This window comes from Salvelinus alpinus, chromosome 16 (genome assembly GCF_045679555.1).
Source record: "Salvelinus alpinus chromosome 16, SLU_Salpinus.1, whole genome shotgun sequence".
In the NCBI taxonomy this organism is placed as follows: domain Eukaryota; kingdom Metazoa; phylum Chordata; class Actinopteri; order Salmoniformes; family Salmonidae; genus Salvelinus; species Salvelinus alpinus.
Window position 1 is genome coordinate 38,219,411 of NC_092101.1, and position 23,787 is coordinate 38,243,197.

General features: G+C 44.3%; 1 protein-coding gene across 2 annotated transcripts in view; it reads right to left on the reverse strand.

The window, feature by feature from the left end:
* The window catches only part of adcyap1r1b (adenylate cyclase activating polypeptide 1b (pituitary) receptor type I), an 85,636-nt gene that overhangs the window by 11,292 nt on the left and 50,557 nt on the right, over positions 1 to 23,787 (reverse strand). For both annotated transcript variants that reach the window (XM_071346125.1, XM_071346126.1), the window contains exons 7-11: positions 23,048 to 23,180; positions 22,110 to 22,263; positions 21,835 to 21,895; positions 21,406 to 21,475; positions 21,143 to 21,234 (exon numbers count right to left, since the gene is read on the reverse strand). In XM_071346125.1, the coding sequence (XP_071202226.1) occupies positions 21,143 to 21,234; positions 21,406 to 21,475; positions 21,835 to 21,895; positions 22,110 to 22,263; positions 23,048 to 23,180 (510 nt within the window). The remainder of the gene's footprint in view (positions 1 to 21,142; positions 21,235 to 21,405; positions 21,476 to 21,834; positions 21,896 to 22,109; positions 22,264 to 23,047; positions 23,181 to 23,787) is intronic.

A 23,787-nucleotide genomic window follows, 5' to 3' on the forward strand; every position in this document is an offset into this window, starting at 1 on the left:
TCTAGTTCCGACAATGCAGTAATAACAACAAGTAATCTAACCTAACAATTCCGCAACTACTACCTTATACACGCAAGTGTAAAGGGATAAAGAATATGTACATAAAGATATATGAATGAGTGATGGTACAGACGGCATAGGCAAGGTGCAGTAGATGGTATAGAGTACGGTATATACCTATGAGATGAGTACTGTAGGGTATGTAAACATAAAGTGGCATAGTTTAAAGTGGCTAGTGGTCCATGTATTACATAAGATGGCAAGATGCAGTAGATGATATAGAGTACAGTATATACATATACATAAGAGATGTGTAATGTAGGGTATGTAAACATTATATTAGGTGGCATTGTTTAAAGTGGCTGGTGGTACATTTTTACATAATTTCCATCAATTCCCATTTTTAAGGTGGCTGGAGCTGAGTCAGTTTGTTGGCAGCGGCCGCTAAATGTTAGTGGTGGCTGTTTAACAGTCTGATGGCCTTGAGATAGAAGCTGTTTTTCAGTCTCTCGGTCCCTGCTTGGATGCACCTGTACTGACCTCGCCTTCTGGATGATAGCGGGGTGAACAGGTAGTGGCTTGGGTGGTTGTTGTCCTTGATGATCTTTATGGCCTTCCTGTGACATCGGGTGGTGTAGGTGTCCTGGAGGGCAGGTAGTTTGCCCCGGGTGATGCGTTCTGCCGACCTCACTACCCTCTGGAGAGCCTTACGGTTGTGTGCGGAGCAGTTGCCGTACCAGGCGGTGATACAGCCCAACAGGATGCTCTCGATTGTGCATCTGTAGAAGTTTGTGAGTGCTTTTGGTGACAAGCCGAATTTCTTCAGCCTCCTGAGGTTGAAGAGGCGCTGCTGCGCCTTCTTCACAACGCTGTCTGTGTGGGTGGACCAATTCAGTTTGTCCGTGATGTGTACACCGAGGAACTTAAAACTTTCCACCTTCTCCACTACTGACCCGTCGATGTGGATAGGGGGGAGCTCCCTCTGCTGTTTCCTGAAGTCCACAATCATCTCCTTTGTTTTGTTGACGTTGAGTGTGAGGTTATTTTCCTGACACCACACTCCGAGGGCCCTCACCTCCTCCCTGTAGGCCGTCTCGTCGTTGTTGGTAATCAAGCCTACCACTGTAGTGTCGTCCGCAAACTTGATGATTGAGTTGGAGGCGTGCATGGCCACGCAGTCGTGGGTGAACAGGGAGTACAGGAGAGGGCTCAGAACGCACCCTTGTGGGGCCCCAGTGTTGAGGATCAGCGGGGTGGAGATGTTGTTACCTACCCTCACCACCTGGGGGCGGCCCGTCAGGAAGTCCAGGACCCAGTTGCACAGGGCGGGGTCGAGGCCCAGGGTCTCGAGCTTGATGACGAGTTTGGAGGGTACTATGGTGTTAAATGCTGAGCTGTAGTCGATGAACAGCATTCTCACATAGGTATTCCTCTTGTCCAGATGGGTTAGGGCAGTGTGCAGTGTGGTTGCGATTGCGTCGTCTGTGGACCTATTGGGTCGGTAAGCAAATTGGAGTGGGTCTAGGGTGTCCGGTAGGGTGGAGGTGATATGGTCCTTGACTAGTCTCTCAAAGCACTTCATGATGACGGAAGTGAGTGCTACGGGGCGGTAGTCGTTTAGCTCAGTTACCTTAGCTTTCTTGGGAACAGGAACAATGGTGGCCCTCTTGAAGCATGTGGGAACAGCAGACTGGGCTAAGGATTGATTGAATATGTCCGTAAACACACCAGCCAGCTGGTCTGCGCATGCTCTGAGGACGCGGCTGGGAATGCCGTCTGGGCCTGCAGCCTTGCGAGGGTTAACACGTTTAAATGTTTTACTCACCTCGGCTGCAGTGAAGGAGAGCCCGCAGGTTTTGGTAGTGGGCCGTGTCAGTGGCACTGTATTATCCTCAAAGCGGGCAAAAAAGGTATTTAGCCTGTCTGGGAGCAAGACATCCTGATCCGCGACGGGGCTGCTTTTCTTTTTGTAATCCGTGATAGACTGTAGACCCTGCCACATACCCCTTGTGTCTGAGCTGTTGAATTGCGATTCAATTTTGTCTCTGTACTGGGACTTAGCCTGTTTGATAGCCTTGCGGAGAGAATAGCTACACTGTGTGTATTCGGTCATGTTTCCGGTCACCTTGGACATCAATTAAGGCAGATGGGTTGGGTTCAGAGGGGTTGGACATCAATTAAGGCAGATGGGTTGGGTTCAGAGGGGTTGGGTTAAATGAGGAACACACATTTCGGTTGACGGCATTCAGTTGTACAACTGACTAGGTATCCTTTCCCTTTCATGTGCAGCATCAGATTAGCAAAACATTTAATAGCACACTATCCAAACAGGTTATATCATGGAAGCCTTTAGCCTAGATTATGTACTTCACACAAAGTCGTCATAAATTCAAAGCGCACGTATGATTGACACCGCCGGGCTGCACAAGCAACCCGAATCTAGTCAATAAACCCGACAGGAAACCCCTACAGTAGATCTACAGGCTAGGCGAGCTGTCATTGTGAATCTTCAGACAGTCACACATTTGATAGGCCTATGCACAATTCACTACATAGGCATCTCTGTCACAGACATGAAGTTTGTTAACAATTCAGAGGCATAAGGGAAAATTCTAGCCTAGGCTATTTTCCTATCCAGTCCCAGTCCCAATCCCACTGAAACCCAAAATCCTGTCTCGCATGACAATTCCTAATTTTATTCTGTAATCCATAGGTTGCATAATAACAGCATGTCTCTTGCCAATGCATGTCAAAATAGCGATATAACATTTAGGGATGCACGATATATCGATGAACATATCGGAATCGGCTGATATCATCTAAAAATGCCAACATCGGTATCAGACCGATATGTAGTTTAACGCCGATGTGAAAAACCGATGTCAAAGCTGACGTGCACACCTAAATAAGTAGGGACATGACGTAATGACGCCCCATTTTGCGCTACATGTGCAACACAGTATTCCTAACCCACAATGTCTGCTGTGTGGATCGAGCAGTCAACAAGTTGAGCAGTCATTTGAAAGAGCAAGAAAATTTCAGCGAGACAAGTCAAAAGCGAAATCCATTAATGCCAAGATACTGGAATTCATTGCCCTTGACAATCAACCGTTCTCTTTCGTGGGTGATGTTGGTTTCGCGACTGGTCGAGCACTGGTACACACTAACGTTACCAAGTGCGCTATTGTTCAGATGTTGCCCTACTGGAGCTACACAGTAATAGCTTCACTGCTATTAGCTTCAAGACATTCTATGGAAAGCCGTTTGGGTCTTTGCATGTCAAAAAAGATACACATCAAATAACAGTATTTGACAATAACACTATTTCACGCATTAAATAAGCTTATAATTTGACACGTCAAATAACACAGTTCTATATTAGAATGTTGTGTGTTCTGAATTTGCACGTGCAAGTTAAGTGCCACCAATACTATCAGTAGCACTGTCAAAGCTGTACAAAAAAAGTCTGCAAACAAGCAAACACCGAACGATGTGTTTACAATACAGCGTTGGTAATAAAGCATTAATTGTTCAACCGCAACTTCTGGGGTAGCTAACCAGCTTTAGCTTGGTCCCTAGCTAGCACCAATACAACCAGCCTGAAAACAATGACCAGTAGAAACTGCAGTCATTTTCACTATTCTTAGCAATGATTTAGGAATCCTTGTGGGTAAGTATTAGCTAGGTAGCCACTTGTTGTTCTCCTATTGAAATTGAACTTCAGTTCATGAAAATAAATAGCTAGCCAGCTACTTAACCCTGTTGCCCAAAGCTAACATTATAAGCAGCCAGCTTGCTTCATCTGGCTAGTGAAGCTCGACCTGACCGGGTTATGTGTTGTGAAGCTAGCCACGATAAGGATTAGGCACAATAGTGGAATTTGCAGTTTGCCTTCAAAATAAAATTACCTCTTTGAAAGTGATGCAGAAGTTTACAATTGGTGGAATCATGCCATATTTAGACTAGATAATGTTAAAGAAGGTTGGAATGTGAAGCAATGAAATTAGGTAGTCTACTCGCTGACACCCACAGAACACAACTGTGAAGAGTTTACGCAAATATTAGCGTTGTAGCACTTATCGCGGGACTGTGACTGTGTGAAATCACCTCACCAGTCAGCCTATTGTGTGTGTTGACATTCATATTGCACTGTACAGCTTTACCTAAGGATTGGGGATCAATGAAATTGGGTAACAGTCTACTCAATACCCAATATATTTTTTCCCAACGTCCTCCTCAGAGTTATCAGACTATAGTGTTCAATACACATAGGTTGACAATAAATATGTCTCAATTCACAGCTCTTTCAGAGTCCCGCAATAAGTGGTACAATGCTAACGTTCTCTGGGTGTCACTGAGTAGACTGATACCCCATGTCATTTTAGTTTAGTTTATTAATTAGACCATTTAAAAAAACAAGCACACATAAAACTTAAAAGCCATACAAGCACATTAATAAAATCATCGAGGATAACACACAATAATGTCTGGGACTTATTTCCATTGTGGTCGTCTTGAGACAAGATGGCTATACAAGATCGAACACAGTATGGCAGTGAAATAATAAAACAAAAACATAAAAGAAGAACTTCTATCTCATCATTCCAGTTACATCATAGGGGTTATTCATATGGGCACAGAGGACATCAAACATATTTTTACTTTATTTTTAAAGCTGTCCAGAGAGGATGTTGTTTTTATAGGCAGAGGCAACTCATTCCATTCTGAGGCTCCAGTATACAAGAAAGTACCTTTCCCAGCATTACTCCTGAACCTGTATAAGCGCACATCAGCAACACCTGATCTGGTGCTGTGATTGTGTGCATCCCTAACACGAGGAAAGTAATCACTTAAATATCTGGGCGCAGGACCATAAATACTTCTGTAAACCAAACCTAGTCTAATCTGGGACAACCTAGCCTCAACAGGCAGCCAGTTTAGTACCTGAAATCAGCTCCTGCCTTTGTGAGTACGTGGACTCACCTTCAATACTACCCTGATCAACTTATTCTGGGCTATCTGAAGCTTCCCCTTCATAAGTTTAGATAAGCCCCCAAACCAGGAAGTACTAGCATAGTCAAAATGGCATTGAATGAGGGCAGTAGCTAGCACTTTCCTTATCAAGCAGCTTGGACTTTCTAGCCAAAAACTTAGTCCTGGCATTAACCTTCCCTAGCACCTTATTGGCCATGCACACACCTCCCAAGCTTTCATCAAGGATACATCCCAAGTAGCTAACAGAGGTTTTAGTAGTCAGCACCTCACCCCCTAACTCCACTCTGATTTCAGACAACCTGAAATTTAGTTCTGGATCCAAAAATAATTGCTTCAGTTTTCCCTAAGTGCAGAGATAGCTTATTATCTCCAAGCCATTTGCTAATGTTAGTAAGCTCTGTGCTAAGTATGCTCTCCAACATAGTTTAACTTTTGTGAGACACCAGAAGTGTAGAGTCATCCGCATAAAAAAAAAGATGGCAAGAACAAGCATCTTTCATATCATACATATACAATAAAAACAGCAGAGGCCCAAGCACGCTCCCTTGCGGAACACCACAACTCATTGGTTTTGCCTGAGACAGTGAACCATTAATCTCTACTACTTGCTCCCTTCCTGATAAATAGGACTTTACCCAGCCTAGAGGGATACTGCTTAACCCCAGTGCCTCCAGTTTGGAGATTAGGAGACAGTGGTTAACTGTATCAAAGGCCTTCTGTAGGTCAAGCAGTACCATTCCACACAGATTTCCCTCATCAATCTCTTTCCTGATGAAGTCAGTCAAGTAAAGTAGACATCAATCAGTGGAGTATGTTTTTCTAAAACCCGACTGAAAATCATATTAACTTCTTAATAGGGGGCGCCATTTCCACTTTGGGAAAAAATAGTGTAATAATATTATTAAACGGCCTCGTACTCTGTTCTAGATCATATGATATGCATATTATAATTACTATTGGATAGAAAACACTCTGAAGTTTCTAAAACTGTTTGAATTATAACTGTGAGTAAAACAGAACTCATTTGGCAGGCAAACTTCCAAACAGGAAGTGAAAATTCTGAAATGGGTCTCTGTGAAGGGCTGCTCCTATTCAATTTCCTTGTATTTATGGATATGTATGCACTTCATACGCCTTCCACTAGATGTCAACAGGCAGTACAACGTTGAATGAGGTGTCTAGCCTGATGTGGGACCGAATGAGAGCTTTTGGAGTGACAGGTCAGCCATATTGGCAGTATTTTGCTGCGCACCTGGGAGCACCATATCATTTTCTGCAAGGCGTTAGGTAGGCACGAAGAAATGCTCCGTCTGGGACGTTATTGGATACATATGAGAAAAACATCATAAAGATGGATTTTCAACTGAGTTTGACCAGTTTATTCGACTTTTATTATGACTTTTGGAATTTTTCGTTCCATGCGCCAAACGTTCATGGACACGTGAGCACCATTATGCTAGCCAAAGTTGCTAATTCGACAGAAGAAATGGACATTCTAAAACAAAACAACGATTTATTGTGGAACTAGGACTCCTGGCACTGCATTCTGATGAAAGTTCATCAAAGGTAAGAGAATATTTATGATGTTATTTCGTATTTTTGTTGAATATGTTGCCTCCAACATGGCGGAGAATGGCTGAGCGCTGTCTCAGATTATTGCATGCTGTGCTTTTTACAAAAGTTATTTTTTTAAATCTAACACAGCGGTTGCATTAAGAACCAGTGTATCTTTAATTATATGTCCAACATGTATTTTTCAGCCGAGTTTATGATGAGTTTTGTTCGATTCCGTGACTCTCCAAAATTTCTCCGGAGAATTTGGAGCATTTTTGCGCCATGTTCACAATGTAAAACCAGGATTTGTAGCTATAAATATGCACATTTTCGAACAAAACATAAATGTATTGTATAACATGATGTTATAAGACTGTCATCTGATGAAGTTGTTCAAAGGTTAGTGATAAATTTTATCTCTATTTGTGGGTTTTGTGAAAGCTATCTTTGCGGTGAAAAAATGTCGTTGTGTTTTGGGCTGTTGTGGTGAGCTAACATAAATATATGTTGTGTTTTCGATGTAAAACATAAAAAAAATCGGACATGTTGGCTGGATTCACAATATGTTTATCTTTCATTTGCTGTACAACATGTATTTTTCATAAATGTTTTATGATGAGTATTTATGTATTTCACGTTGCTCTCTGTAATTATTCTGGCTGTTTTGGTGCCATTTATGATCATGGCACCAATGTAAAACCAGGATTTGTAGCTATAAATATGCACATTTTCGAACAAAACATAAATGTATTGTATAACATGATGTTATAAGACTGTCATCTGATGAAGTTGTTCAAAGGTTAGTGATTAATTTTATCTCTATTTGTGGGTTTTGTGAAAGCTATCTTTGCGGTGAAAAAATGGCATTGTGTGTTGCGCTATTGTGGTGAGCTAACATAAATATATGTTGTGTTTTCGCTGTAAAACATTTTAAAAATCGGACATGTTGGCTGGATTCACAAGATGTTTATCTTTCATTTGCTGTATTGGACTTGTGATTTCATGAAATTATATTATATGATATTCCCTGTGGCGCTAGGCTAGGTTATGCTAGTCAGCGTTTCTGATGAGGAGGATCCCGGATCCGGGAGGGTGGGTCGGTAGAGGTTTTAACATATTCATACATTTGCTCATGTACAATTCTCTCCAGGAAATTTGATGTTACACAGAGGATAGATACAGGCCTATAATTCCCAGGGTCAGACTTTATCCCCTTCTTATACAGAGGTATAACTTTAGCTTGTTTCATGTCCCTGGGAAAGGTGCCTTGTTCAAGAGAGAGATTAACAATATGCGTAATACAAGGGCCAATTTGCTCAGCAGAATCTTTTAGAAACCTTGCAGGAATATTATCCAGGCCTGTGGCTTTGGAGCATTTAAGCTCTGCCAGCATACTGACTATTTCGGCTGTTGCTACCTTTGCAAAAGAAAACGAGTTTGGCTGAACCCCTAACTCTACATAATACCTCTTGACTTGGTTGCTTCCATACAAACCAGAACTGGTGGGCAGCTTGCTAACCAGCTTGCTGGCAACAGAAGTAAAAAAAAGAGTTGAATTCATTGGCAACCTCTGCTTTTTCATATACCATCTCCCCTTTGATGTTCAGTCCAATACTGTTTAGTTTGTTTTTGTTAGCACTACTACAGCCTAGTTCCTTAAATGATTTCCAAAGCTTTTTAGGGTCATTTTTGTTTTCAATTATTTTCTCAGCAAAGTAACCCCTCTTAGCTTCATCCATCCTGCTCTGAGGTGACCAGTCAATTCTTTCTACACAGTATTTTTTGAGTCCTCTGATGCTCTGTGCTTCATTTCTGTGACGTTTATATAGGACAAAATCATGCTGCTCTTGAGAGTTCTTAAATTTCTTAAAGGCCTTATTCCTTGCTTGGATAGATTCTAGAATCTCATGATTAAACCAAGGGCTAGATCTCTGCTTTACCCTGACCCGTCTAATGGGAGCCATCACATTCACCACATCAAGGAATCTACATTGAAAGGCTTCCCAGGCACTGTCTACCCCTACACTATCTAGCACAGGTGACCAGTCAATTCTTTCTACACAGTATTTTTTGAGTCCTCTGATTCTAATGGTTTTGTGACACTTAAATATATCTTTAAAAATCCTCCTTGTGCAAAATGTAATAAAATGATCACTGATTCCATAGACTATTACTCCACTCTGCGATATTTTAGATTTATCAGACACCAATATTAAGTCATTTGTACTTTGCACTGTTTCACATATCCATATTCAACAGATTTTTGTCAAATTAACAAATCATTGTCTTTTGTTGATTTTATATATCAACATTCCAACCTCGTTTAGCATGATCTATTCAATTATGGCATAATTCTACTATTTGTATTCATTTGCATCACTGTCAATTACATACTTTTATTTTGAAGGCTAACCGCATAGTCTACTATTGTGGCTAATCCTCATTGTGGCTAGCTTCACATAGATGGGTCCGACCACCATTAATCAAATAAGAACTGTCTGATAAATTAGGGTAATTTTAGATGATGACACCTAGCTATATAGTTAGCTAGCTAACGATAGCTACTGAATATGTTGATTATGTTGTTTTGCTATGTTTTTGGGGAAGAACATTGTTTGCATCCATCAGCTAGCTAGCTTTTTTTATGACCAGCACTGTACGTGCGCGAGACAACTTTACCAGCATCATAGCATACATATCGATGAATCGTTGTGACATATGAAATACGAGTGAGTGTAATCAATGTGTAATAACTACGTTAAAAAATGTATGAACGCGTTAAATTATTATGTGACGTGCAGTAATATTCAGGTCCTGAATGGTCAACAAGCTTATTTGACACGTCAAATAGTGTTATTTAACATGTATCTTTTTTGACATGCAAAGACCCAAACGGCGTTTCATAGAAATCCTGATTGAGAATGAAACGACTGAACAAATTAACAAGAAACAGCACAGCAAGTAAGTGAAAGAAATAGGTTTTGAATATGTTTTACTGGTAATGGGGACATACATAAATGCCAACAAAATAACTTTTTGGTCAGTGTGGTATGTGTGCGTGTAACCTTTATTTAACTAGGCAACTCAGTTAAGAAAAAAATTCTTATTTACAAAGACGGCCTACCTCAGCCAAACCTGGACGACGTTAGGACAATTGTGCTCCGCTCACGGCCGGATGTGATACAACCTGGATTCGAAACAGGGACTGTAGTGACGCCACTTGCACCTAGATGCAGTGCCTTAGACTGCTTTGTCCATGTGTGTGAGTTAACTATTTAACTGTACTAGAATGCTTAAAAAGCCGCAAAAAATTTAAATAATGGTTACTGGTTCGGGTTTTTTGGCAAGGAAAATATTGGATATCGGTATTGGCCAAAATGGTCATATCGGAGCATCACTAATAACATTTCCCCCGATTCTCTGCGCTGTCTCGTACTTGTTGCCCATATGAGAGCTGCGCTGTCTCGTACTTGCTGCCCATATGAGAGCTGCGCTGTCTCATACTTGCTGCCCATATGAGAGCTTCGCTGTCTCGTACTTGCTGCCCATATGAGAGCTTCGCTGTCTCGTACTTGCTGCCCATATGAGAGCTGCGCTGTCTCATACTTGCTGCCCATATGAGAGCTGCGCTGTCTCTTACTTGCTGCCCATATGAGAGCTGCGCTGTCTCTTACTTGCTGCCCATATGAGAGCTTCGCTGTCTCGTACTTGCTGCCCATATGAGAGCTTCGCTGTCTCTTACTTGCTGCCCATATGAGAGCTACACTGTCTCTTACTTGCTGCCCATTCGAGAGCTGCGCTGTCTCTTACTTGCTGCCCATATGAGAGCTGCGCTGTCTCGTACTTGCTATCCATATTAAAGCTGCGCTGTCTCGTACTTGCTGCCCTTATGAGCGCTTCGCTGTCTTGTACTTGCTGCCCATATGAGAGCTGCGCTATCTCTTACTTGCTGCCCATATTAAAGCTGTGCTGTCTCGTACTTGTTGCCCATATGAGAGCTGCGCTGTCTCGTACTTGTTGCCCATATCAGAGCTGCGCTGTCTCGTACTTGCTGCCCACATGAGAGCTGCGCTGTCTCGTACTTGCTGCTTATATGAGAGCTGTGCTGTCTCATACTTGCTGCCCACATGAGAACTGTGCTGTCTCGTACTTGCTGCCCATATGAGAGCTTTGCTGTCTCGTACTTGCTGCCCATATGAGAGCTGCGCTGTCTCATACTTGCTACCCATATGAGAGCTGCGTTGTCTCGTACTTGCTGCCCACATGAGAGCTGTGATGTCTCGTACTTGCTGTTCATATGAGAGCTGCGCTGTCTCGTACTTGTTGCCCATATGAGAGCTGCGCTGTCTTGTACTTGCCGCTCATATGAGAGCTGTGCTGTCTCGTACTTGTTGCCCATATGAGAGCTGAGCTGTCTCGTACTTGCTGCCCATATGAGAGCTGCGCTGTCTCGTACTTGCTGCCCATGTGAGAGCTGCGCTCTCGTACTTGCTGCCCATATGAGAGCTGCGCTGTCTCGTACTTGCTGCCCACATGAGAGCTGCGCTGTCTCGTACTTGCTGCCCACATGAGAGCTGCGCTGTCTCGTACTTGCTGCCCACATGAGAGCTGCGCTGTCTCGTACTTGCTGCCCACATGAGAGCTGCGCTGTCTCGTACTTGCTGCCCAAATGAGAGCTGGCTGTCTCTTACTTGCTGCCCATATGAGAGCTTCGCTGTCTCGTACTTGCTGCCCATATGAGAGCTTCGCAGTCTCGTACTTGCTGCCCATATGAGAGCTTCGCTGTCTCGTACTTGCAGCCAATATGAGAGCTACACTGTCTCTTACTTGCTGCCCATATGAGAGCTGTGCTGTCTCATACTTGCTGCCCACATGAGAACTGTGCTGTCCCGTACTTGCTGCTCATATGAGAGCTGTGCTGTCTCGTACTTCTTACCCATATGAGAGCTGTGCTGTCTCGTACTTGCTGCCCATATGAGAGCTGCGCTTTTTCATACTTGCTACCCATATGAGAGCTGTGCTGTCTCGAACTTGCTGTCCATATGAGAGCTGCGCTGTCTCGTACTTGCTGCCCATATGAGAGCTGCGCTGTCTTGTACTTGCCGCTCATATGAGAGCTGTGCTGTCTCGTACTTGTTGCCCATATGAGAGCTGTGCTGTCTCGTACTTGCTGCCCATATGAGAGCTGCGCTGTCTCGTACTTACTGCCCACATGAGAGCTGCGCTGTCTCGTACTTGCTGCCCACATGAGAGCTGCGCTCTCTCGTACTTGCTGCCCACATGAGAGCTGCGCTCTCTCGTACTTGCTGCCCACATGAGAGCTGCGCTGTCTCGTACTTGCTGCCCACATGAGAGCTGCGCTGTCTCGTACTTGCTGCCCACATGAGAGCTGCGCTGTCTCGTACTTGCTGCCCACATGAGAGCTGCGCTGTCTCGTACTTGCTGCCCAAATGAGAGCTGGCTGTCTCTTACTTGCTGCCCATATGAGAGCTTCGCTGTCTCGTACTTGCTGCCCATATGAGAGCTTCGCTGTCTCGTACTTGCTGCCCATATGAGAGCTTCGCTGTCTCGTACTTGCTGCCTATATGAGAGCTGTGCTGTCTCATACTTGCTGCCCACATGAGAACTGTGCTGTCTCGTACTTGCTGCCCATATGAGAGCTGTGCTGTCTCATACTTGCTGCCCACATGAGAACTGTGCTGTCTCGTACTTGCTGCCCATATGAGAGCTTTGCTGTCTCGTACTTGCTGCCCATATGAGAGCTGCGCTGTCTCATACTTGCTACCCATATGAGAGCTGTGCTGTCTCGTACTTTCTGCCCACATGAGAGCTGTGCTGTCTTGTACTTGCTGCTCATATGAGAGCTGTGCTGTCTCGTACTTGTTACCCATATGAGATCTGTGCTGTCTCGTACTTGCTGCCCATATGAGAGCTGCGCTGTCTCATACTTGCTACCCATATGAGAGCTGTGCTGTCTCGTACTTGCTGCCCATGTGAGAGCTGCGCTGTCTCGTACTTGCTGCCCACGTGAGAGCTGTGCTCTCGTACTTGCTGCCCATATGAGATCTGCGCTGTCTCGTACTTGCTGCCCATATGAGAGCTGCGCTGTCTCGTACTTGCTGCCCACATGAGATCTGCACTGTCTCGTACTTGCTGCCCACATGAGAGCTGCACTGGCTCGTACCTGTTGCCCACATGAGAGCTGCGATGTCTCCTACTCGCTGCCCATATGAGAGCTTCACTCTCTCGTACTTGCTGACCATATGAGAGCTTCACTCTCTCGTACTTGCTGACCATATGAGAGCTTCGCTGTCTCGTACTTGCTGCCCAAATGAGAGCTGCGCTGTCTCTTACTTGCTGCCCACATGAGAGCTGTGCTGTCTCATACTTGCTGCCCACATGAGAGCTGTGCTGTCTCGTACTTGCTGCCCATATGAGAGCTGCGCTGTCTCGTACTTGCTGCCCATATGAGAGCTGCGCTGTCTCGTACTTGCTGCCCACATGAGAGCTGCGCTGTCTCGTACTTGCTGCCCACATGAGAGCTGTGCTGTCTCGTACTTGCTGCCCACATGAGAGCTAGGCTGTCTCGTACTTGCTGCCCACATGAGAGCTGCGCTGTCTCGTACTTGCTGCCCATATGAGAGCTGCGCTGTCTCGTACTTGCTGCCCACGTGAGAGCTGCGCTCTCGTACTTGCTGCCCATGTGAGATCGGCGCTGTCTCGTACTTGCTGCCCACATGAGAGCTGCGCTATCTCATACTTGCTGCCCACATGAGAGCTGCGCTGTCTCGTACTTGCTGCCCACACGAGAGCTGCGCTGTCTCGTACTTGCTGCCCACATGAGAGCTGCGCTGTATCGTACTTGCTGCCCATATGAGAGCTGGCTGTCTCTTACTTGCTGCCCATTTGAGAGCTTCGCTGTCTCGTACTTGCTGCCCATATGAGAGCTTCGCTGTCTCGTACTTGCTGCCCATATGAGAGCTTCGCTCTCGTACTTGCTGCCCATATGAGAGCTTCACCCTCTCATACTTGCTGCCTATATGAGAGCTACACTGTCTCTTACTTGCAGCTTATATGAGAGCTGTGCTGTCTCGTACTTGTTGCCCATATGAGAGCTGCGCTGTCTCGTACTTGCTGCCCACATGAGAGCTGCGCTGTCTCGTACTTGCTGCTCATATGAGAGCTGCGCTGTCTCGTACTTGCTGCCCACATGAGAGCTGCGCTGTCTCGTACTTGCTGCCCACATGAGATCTGCACTGTCTCGTACTTGCTGCCCACATGAGAGCTGCACTGGCTCGTACCTGTTGCCCACATGAGAGCTGCGATGTCTCCTACTCGCTGCCCATATGAGAGCTTCACTCTCTCGTACTTGCTGACCATATGAGAGCTTCACTCTCTCGTACTTGCTGACCATATGAGAGCTTCGCTGTCTCGTACTTGCTGCCCAAATGAGAGCTGCGCTGTCTCTTACTTGCTGCCCACATGAGAGCTGTGCTGTCTCATACTTGCTGCCCACATGAGAGCTGTGCTGTCTCGTACTTGCTGCCCATATGAGAGCTGCGCTGTCTCGTACTTGCTGCCCATATGAGAGCTGCGCTGTCTCGTACTTGCTGCTCATATGAGAGCTGCGCTGTCTCGTACTTGCTGCCCACATGAGAGCTGCGCTGTCTCGTACTTGCTGCCCACATGAGAGCTGCACTGTCTCGTACTTGCTGCCCATATGAGAGCTGTGCTGTCTCATACTTGCTGCCCATATGAGAGCTGCGCTGTCTCTTACTTGCTGCCCATATGAGAGCTTCGCTGTCTTGTTCTTGCTGCCTTTATGAGAGCTTCGGTAGAGAATATGTGATTGATAAACGGTTTGAGAGTAGATATGGATAGTTTTAAACAGAGTTGGTCCCAATTAAGATATCTTGATATTTAAACTATTTCCACTCTTCAATGCGTGTGTTTCTAGCTCCAATAGTTTAATAATATCTAACAATAATAATAATAATAATAATACAATAAAAAATACACACAATTCAGAAAAATAAGAAAATAAGTTATATACTGTAGGAGGAGCCATGACTAAAATCCAGTATATACATGTAAAGTGGGTGAAACAGTACGTACATTTTATTAAAGTGACCAGTGTTCAATGACTACATAGGGCCGCAGTGTCTAAGGTGCAGGGTAGAGTACCGGGTGGTAGCCTGTTAGTAACAGTGACTAAGGTTCTGGGCAGGGTACTGGGCAGAGGCCGGCTAGTGGTGACTGTTTAGCAGTCTGATTGGCCTGGAGATAGAAGCTCTTTCTCAGACTCTCGGTCCCAGCTTTGATGCACCTGTACTGTTTCCCCCTTCTAGATGGTAGTGGAATGAACAGGCCATGGCTCAGGTGGCTGAGGTCCTTGATGATATTTTTGGCCTTCCTGTGACACTGGGTGCTGTAGATGTCGTGGAGGACAGGCAGTGTGCCCCCGATGATGTGTTGGGCTAACCACACCACCCTCTGGAGAGCCCTGCGGTTGCAGATGGTGCAATTCATGAGGGTCTTGGGGGCGAAGCCGCATTTCTTCAGTCTCCTGAGTTTGAAGAGGCGCTGTTGCGCCTTCTTCGCTATGCTGTCTGTGTGAAGGGACTATTTCAGGTTGTCCTTGATGTACATGCAGAGGAACTTGAAGCTTTTGACCCTCTCCAATGTTGTCCCGTCGATGATCAGCTCCTTTGTTTTGTTGACATTGAGGGAAAGGTTATTTTCCTGGCACCACTCCGCCAGGGCTCACATCTCCTCCTTGTAGGCTGTCTCATCAATGTTGGTAATCCTTCTTCCAAGATGGCGTAGCAGTGCAGACGTGGTTTGTCGTCCTCTCGTTTACTTTTTGTATTTCTCGTCTATTTTGTATATATTCCTATTTATTTTTCAATCTCTTTTTCCATTTTTAAATTAAATATACCTTCCGGTAACCCGCCTCACTCAATGTGACACGGATCCGCAATTTTTTAGACCTTATAGCCAAAACTCATCAGAAGCTAGCCAGCTAATTAGCTACTAGCTATTTAGTCATTGTTAGCCACTGCTCAGGCACCAGCCGTTTTATAGCCTGGATAATACCTGCCCGCCTCAGACTGTTTTTCTCCACTACAGCGCCGGATTCCTGCCATAAACCCTGGACCATTGATCATCACAGCTAGCTAGCTGCCACTGAGTGACCCATCCCCTGTCGGCCCTAGCCCCGAACTCAGGCCCTGTGTGTAGTTAACCTCACTGCCCATTCATCGCCATTTTACCTGTTGTTGTCTTAGCTGATTAGCTGTTGTTGTCTTACCCGTTGTTGTCTTAGCTAGCTCTCCCAATCAACACCTGTGATTGCTTTATGCCTCGCTTTATGTCTCTCTCAAATGTCAATATGCCTTGTATACTGTTGTTTAGGATAGTTCTCATTGTTTTAGTTTACTGCGGAGCCCCTAGTCCCACTGTACATGCCTTAGATACCTCCTTTGTCCCACCTCCCACACATGCGGTGATCTCACCCAGTATAACCAGCGTGTCCAGAGATGCAACCTCTCTTATCATCACTCAGTGGCTGGGCTTAACTCCACTGTACACGCACCCCACCATACCCCTGTCTGCACATTATGCCCTGAATCTATTCTACCACGGCCAGAAATCTGCTCCTTTTATTCTCTGTCCCCAACGCACTAGACAACCAGTTTTGCTAGCCTTTAGCCGTACCCTCATCCTTCTCCTCCTCTGTTCCTCGGGTGATGTGGAGGTAAACCCAGGCCCTGCGTGTCCCCAGGCACTCTCATTTGTTGACTTCTGTAATCGAAAAAGCCTTGGTTTCATGCATGTTAATATCAGAAGCCTCCTCCCTAAGTTTGTTTAACCTCTTGACACTACAGGGGGTGCTGTTTCAACTTGGACATTTATCGTTCCCAAATTAAACTGCCTCGTACTCAATTCTTGCTCGTACAATATGCATATTATTATTACTATTGGATAGAAAACAATCTCTAGTTTCTAAAACCGTTTGAATTATGTCTGTGGGTGAACCAGAACTCTTTCTGCAGCGAAATTCATGACAGGAACTGCGAAGGTCTGAAAACGAGGCTCTGTTCTCAGATCAGTTTAAAGCTCTGTATGTATCCTATGGGTCGACATGAACTGCACCCGCCTTCCCCTGGATGTCAGTAACCAATGAGAAGTGGAATGGAGTTTCTACGTAGTTCTCAGAGCTTATAAAAGGCCAAGGAACGAAGGGAGCTCTCTTTTCGACATTCGTCATTACGCAAAGCAAGACCTCAGGATGGCATTTTGAAACGCTCAGTTATCAGCCTTAGATATATCCGTCTGTAATTTAATTCGATATAGTTGTTAGAAACATCATAACGAAGTTATTTTAAACCGAGTTATATCAGTTTATGCGAGTATATTGCTATTTTCGGAATTTCCTTAGTATTGCGTTTTGAGGATTTAGGCATGTTGTGGCCACATAGCTATTGTTAGCTGCTAATTCCGAAGTTGAAGACGACGTTTTACAACCAAGCAACGATTCTTTTGGACAAAGGACACCTTGCCCAAGATTCTGATGGAAGCTCGTCCAAAAGTAAGAGCTATTTATGATGTTATTCCGTATTTATGTGGAAAAATGTAAACGGATTTGTCCGCCATTATTGCGGCACTAGTCTGGCTGTAACGCACACTGTATGTCTAGTAACGTTAATTTTAAAAATCTAACTCAGCGGTTGCATTAATAACTAATGCATCTTTCATTTGCTGTCCAACCTGTATTTTTTAGTCAAGTTTACGATTATTTATTGATTAGATTAGGTGCCTTTCCAAGATGGCGCCGGCCAGAATGCATGACCTGTTGCCACTGATCACATTGTATAACCACGATTTGTGCTGCTAAATATGCACATTTTCGAACAAAACCTATATGCATTGTGTAATATGATGTTACAGGACTGTCATCTGATGAAGTATATCAAGGTTAGTCCAAAATTATATATCTTTTGCTGTATTGTTACGATCGCTAACCTGTGCTGCTGGTAAATTGCTTGTGTTTCTGGCTATTGTGCTAAGCTAATATAATGCTATATTGTGTTTTCGCTGTAAAACACTTAAAAAATCTGACATATTGGCTGGATTCACAAGATGTTGGGCTTTCATTTGCTGTACGCTGTGTATTTTTCAGAAATGTTTTAAGATGAGTAATTAGGTATTTGACGTTGGTCTCTGTAATTATTCTGGCAGCTTCGGCACTATTTCAGATTGCAGCTGCAATGTAGAACTGTGATTTATACCTGAAATATGCACATTTTTCTAAAAAAACATATGCTATACAATAAATATGTTATCAGACTGTCATCTTATGAAGTTGTTTCTTGGTTAGTGGCTATTTATATCTTTATTTGGTCGAATTAGTGATGGCTACTGATGGAGTAAAAAACTGGTGGAGTAAAAAAAGTGGTGTCTTTTGCTAACGTGGTTAGCTAATAGATTTACATATTGTGTCTTCCCTGTAAAACATTTTAAAAATCAGAAATGATGGCTGGATTCACAAGATGTGTATCTTTCATCTGGTGTCTTGGACTTGTGATTTAATGATATTTAGATGCTAGTATTTACTTGTGACGCTATGCTAGGCTATGCTAGTCAGCTTTTTTACTGTGGGGGGTGCTCCCGGATCCGGGTTTGGGAGGAATTAGAGGTTAACTCACTGCTTTAGCACACTCCGCCAACCCTGATGTCCTTGCCGTGTCTGAATCCTGGTTTAGGAAGGCCACCAAAAATTCTGAGATTTCAATACCCAGATACAAAACATTTTCCGTCAAGATAGAACTGCCAAAGGGGGAGGAGTTGCAATCTACTGCAGAGATAGCTTGCAAAGTTCTGTCATACTTTCCAGGTCTATGCCCAAACAGTTTGAGCTTCTAATTTTAAAATGAATCTCTCCAGAAATAAGTCTCTCACTGTTGCCGCCTGTTATAGACCCCCCTCAGCTCCCAGCTGTGCCCTGGACACCATATGTGATTTGATTGCCCCACATCTATCTTCTGAGCTCGTTCTGTTAGGTGACCTAAACTGGGATATGCTTAACACCCCAGCAGTCCTACAATCTAAGCTAGATGCCCTCAATCTCACACAAATCATCAAGGAAACCACCAGATACAACCCTAAATCCGTAAACATGGGCACCCTAATAGATATTATCCTGACCAATTTGGCCTCCAAATACACTTCTTTCGACTCTGTCAATCACCGTATTCTTATCGGCAGACTCAATAGTCTTGGTTTCTCAAATGACTGCCTTGCCTGGTTCACCAACTACTTCGCAGACAGAGTTCAGTGTGTCAAATCGGAGAGCCTGTTGTCCGAACCTCTGGCAGTCTCTATGGGGGTACCACTGGGTTCAATTCTCGGGCTGACTCTTTTCTCTGTATATATCAACAATGTCGCTCTTGCTGCGGGTGATTCCCTGCTCCACCTCTACACAGACGACACCATTCTGTATACATCTGGCCCTTCTTTGGACACTGTTAACTAACGTCTTTGCTACTTTGCTACTATGGCCTATTTATTGCCTTACCTCCTTATGCCATTTGCACACACTGTATATAGACTTTATTTTTTTTCTATTGTGTTATTGACTGTACGCTTGTTTATTCCATTTGTAACTCTGTGTTGTTGTTTCTGTCGCACTGCTTTGCTTTATCTTGGCCAGGTCGCAATTGTAAATGAGAACTTGTCCTCAACTAGCTTACCTGGTTAAATAAAGGTGAAAAAAAATCAGGCCTATCACTGTTGTGTCATCAGCAAACTTGATGATTGAGTTTGAGATGTGTGTGGCCACGCAATCATGGGTGAACAGAGTACAGGAGGGGTCTGAGGACACACCCCTGTGGGGCCCGTGTTGAATATTAGCTTGGCGGAGGTGTTGTTGCCTACCTTCACCACTTGGGGTCGGCCGGTCAGGAAGTCCAGGACCCAGTTGCATAGGGAGGGGTTCAGACCCATGGCCCTGAGCTTAGTGATGAGCTTGGAAATCTCTATGGTGTTGAAGGCTGAACTATTGTCAATAAAAATCATTCTTACATAAGTATTTCTCTTGTCCAGGTGGGATAGGGCAGTGTGCAGTGCAATGTTGTGTCGTCCTTGGATTTGTTGGGGTGGTATGCAAATTGTAGTGGGTCTAGTGTGTTGGGTAAGGTGGAGGTGATATGGTCCTTAACTAGCCTATCAAAGCACTTAATGATTACAGAAGTGAGTGCTATGTGGCGATAGTCATTTAGTTCAGTTACTTTCACTTTCTTGAGTTCAGGAACAATGGTTAGGATAAAAGGCTAGGATATGGAGAGATTGAATATATCCGTAAAAACTCCAGCCAACTGGTCTGCACATGCTCTGAGGATGCGTCTTGGGATGCCGTCTGGGCCGGCAGCCTTGTGTGGGTTAACATGCTTAAATGACTCATGTCAGCCACGGAGAACGGGAGAGCACAGTCCTCATGAGCGTCGTGGGCCCGCGTCGGTGGCTCGATGTTGTTTTCCTTGAAGTGGGCGAAAAAGGTGTTCAACTTATCTGGGAGCTGGGCATCAGTGTCTATATACCCCCTGTATAAATCCTCGTTATTGTTATTTTTATTGTGTAATTTACATTTTTTTAAACTTTAGTTTATTTAGTAAATATTGTATTAACTCTATTTCTTGAACTGCATTGTTGGTTAAGGGCTTGTAACTAAGCATTTCACGGTAAGGTCTACACCTGTTGTATTCGGTGCATGTGACACATAACATTTGATTTGATACATGGCAGGCTTTCCCTTTATAATCCGTGATTGTCTGGAGACCACGCCACATACGTCTCGTGTCTGAGTCGTTGAATTGTGACTCCACTTTGTCCCTGTACAGTAGTTTTGCCTCCTTTATTGCCTTATGGAGGTCGTAGCTGGTCTGTTTGTTCACATCCATGTTCCCAGTCACTTTTCCATCGTTAAATACAATGGTTTGCGCTTTCAGTTTTAAGCAAATGCTGCCATCTATCCACGGTTTTTGGTTTGTATAAATTCTAATCATCACAGTGGGAACAACATTCTCTATGCACTTCCTGATGAGTGTATAGTGTATGTCAATACTATTCTCAGAGTCGACCCGGAACATTTCCCAGTGGAGGTCGTGTACTCTGGTCCACCTATATCATATGTCTAAACTGTATTTTCTACCATCTATTGCACCTTGCCTTTGCCGCTTGGCCATCGCTCATCCATATACTTACATGTACATATTCTCATTCACCCCTTTAGATTTGTGTGTATCAGGTAGTTGTTGGGGAATTGTTAGATTACTTGTTAGATATTACTGCACTGTCGGAACTAGAAGCACAAGCATTTCGCTACACTCGCGTTAACATCTGCTAACCATGTGTATGTGACCAATAAAATGTGATTTGATTTGATAACATACTCATGACATCATCAACAGTGGACCAACATACAGAACCAACTGGTATATAGAATAGCCAAAAACATATGACATGATGAACAATAGAAAGAGCCACTACTGTAGTAGATACAATTTCACACACAAGCACACTTCTTGTGACTTACAGGTAAATACTGGATTCGTTCCCACCGATGTCTGGAGACTGCAGTTTCTGGACCAGGATGATTATGATGCCGATGAAGAGGACAAAGTTGATCTGTAGAAAAATAAGATGTGTATTTACAGGACAAATGCCTATATTCACTCATCTGTCTTAGGTATTGAACAGCTATTCATTTGACTGAATTAGTTATTTTTAAATAGTGTAATTTATCAACATTTATAGTAATCAATAAGTGATTGAATTGATAATTGATTAGTGCCTCACCATGATAGAGGCCAGCACAGGTCCCTTAATCACCCACCAGATACCAGCATTATCATTCATATCCCAACACCTGGAGACAGAGAGGGAGGGAGAGAGGGGGGAGGGAGGGAGAGAGAGGGGGGGAGGGAGGGAAAGAGTGAAGGCGAGAGGGAACGAGGGAGGTAAGGAGGGAGGAGGGAGGGATGGATGGAGAAAGGGAGGGCAATAGGGAAGAAGGGAGGGAGATAGAGAGGGAGGGAGGGAGGGAGGGAGGGAGGGAGGGAGGGAGGGAGGGAGGGAGGGAGGGAGGGAGGGAGGGAGGGAGGGAGGGAGGGAGGGAGGGAGGGAAAAGGGCCAAATACAGAAATATTGAAGAATCATGTACATTTACTATTGTCATCATTACCTTCATAATATAGTCAATTGAGTGTGATGGTATTGGTAACTCACCCTATGTCATCAAAGTGCAGCCTGAGTACTGCCCATATCACCACACATATAGTGGGGGTCCCTGAATACACAAAAAACTCACACACACACACACACACACACACACACACACACACACACACACACACACACACACACACACACACACACACACACACACACACACACACACACACACACACACACACACACACACACACACACACACATTATCCTGTTTCACTTGATGAATTCAGTTTGATTAGATAAACAGTACATGATGATTGTTGTCTCACCCCAGCCAATGATGGTATACCAGTAGAAGTATCTTCTCTCAGGGAAGAATGTCTCTACTAGCAGAGTGAAGAGGTACAGGCCCTCAATGAACAGCCAGAAGTAGTTAGATAGGACACAGTAGTGGAAGAACACCATCACCACCTTACACTCCACCTACATGGAAAGAGAGAGAGAGAGGGAGAGAGAGAGACAGAGAGACATAGACAGAGAGAGAGACATAGACAGAGAGAGAGACAGACAGACAGAGAGAGGGAGAGAGAGAGACATAGACAGAGAGATAGACAGGGAGAGAGACAGACAAACAGAGAGGGAGAGAGAGAGACATAGACAGAGAGACATAGACAGGGAGAGAGAGAGAGAGAGAGAGAGAGAGAGAGAGAGAGAGAGAGAGAGAGAGAGAGAGAGAGAGAGAGAGAGAGAGAGAGAGAGATAGATAGAGAGAGAGAGAGAGAGAGAGAGAGAGAGAGACGGACAGGTGGTTCAGGATGTGGTGTGTGTACAGTATGTCTTTGTCTGTGTGTGACTAACGGTAGTAATGTTACTTTTGATACCGGCGCTCCGAGGCAGGTGTTGTAATCACTAAGCAGTTTACTTCGAAGCAGTGTGCCGATGCTTGTATCACTTCATCAGGAGCACGTGACCAATGGCGGCCAAAGCTTAATTTTGTCGAACAACCACCTGATTGGTTTGGTATTGTTTTCGGTAGAAGGCAAAAAGGCTACCCTGCGCACGTGCTACGGCATATGCGACGTCATCTATAATCATTTGGCTGCCCTAAATTATTTTGACCAGTAGGTGCCACAAGTGTACGATGTGTTGATCAAGGCCTCGAGTAATGAACCTATTTCCGACACAATAGGCTAGAAATGCTCAATGCTTCAGAAAGCTTAGTTTCCCCATCATTAACTAACAGTGTGTGTGTGGTATGCCTACTCACAGTGTGTAAGAAGCAGTGGTTGCTGTCCTCCTCTGCGTACAGAACCCCGTCCTTGATGAAGACAGAGATGGCTCTCAGAATGAATGACACAAACAGGTTCATGTGGATGAAGTTCCTGGTGCAATGCAGCTTCCTGTGAACACAGACAATCACAGCTCAGACAACAACAACCACAGCCAATCACAGCTCAGACAACAACATCCACAAAACCTGGGTCAACCAATCTCTAAACAAGCAATCCCACCTACTGTATAGTCTGTTACACTAAAGCACCATGTCTTGATTTTTATATTATCTTGTCTTTTACTTTCTGACATGTTCTATGTTCTGTTATTAATTTACATAATAATAATAATAATCTTACAAGCCATCTAGTCCTTCTGTATGTAAAATAATTATAAGAAAGCTCCCCGAACATCTCTGTGTTTCTCTTGTTCTAGCTAGAAACACAGGTACCAATATGACATTTGCGTGAAGAGAAGACGGAGAAAAAGAGAATGGAGGTCGGGCTGCCTTTGAAAATTCGTAGGCGAGCGAGTAAAACCCTACTGCCATACGTTCTATTGGCAAACATGCAATCATTGGAAAAGTAAATCGATGACCTACGAGCAAGATTAAACTACCAATGGGAAATTAAAAACTGTAATATCTTATGATTCACCGATTCATGGCTGAACGACGACATGAACATCATACAGCTGGCGGGTTTTACACTGTATCGAAAGGATAGAACAGCAGCC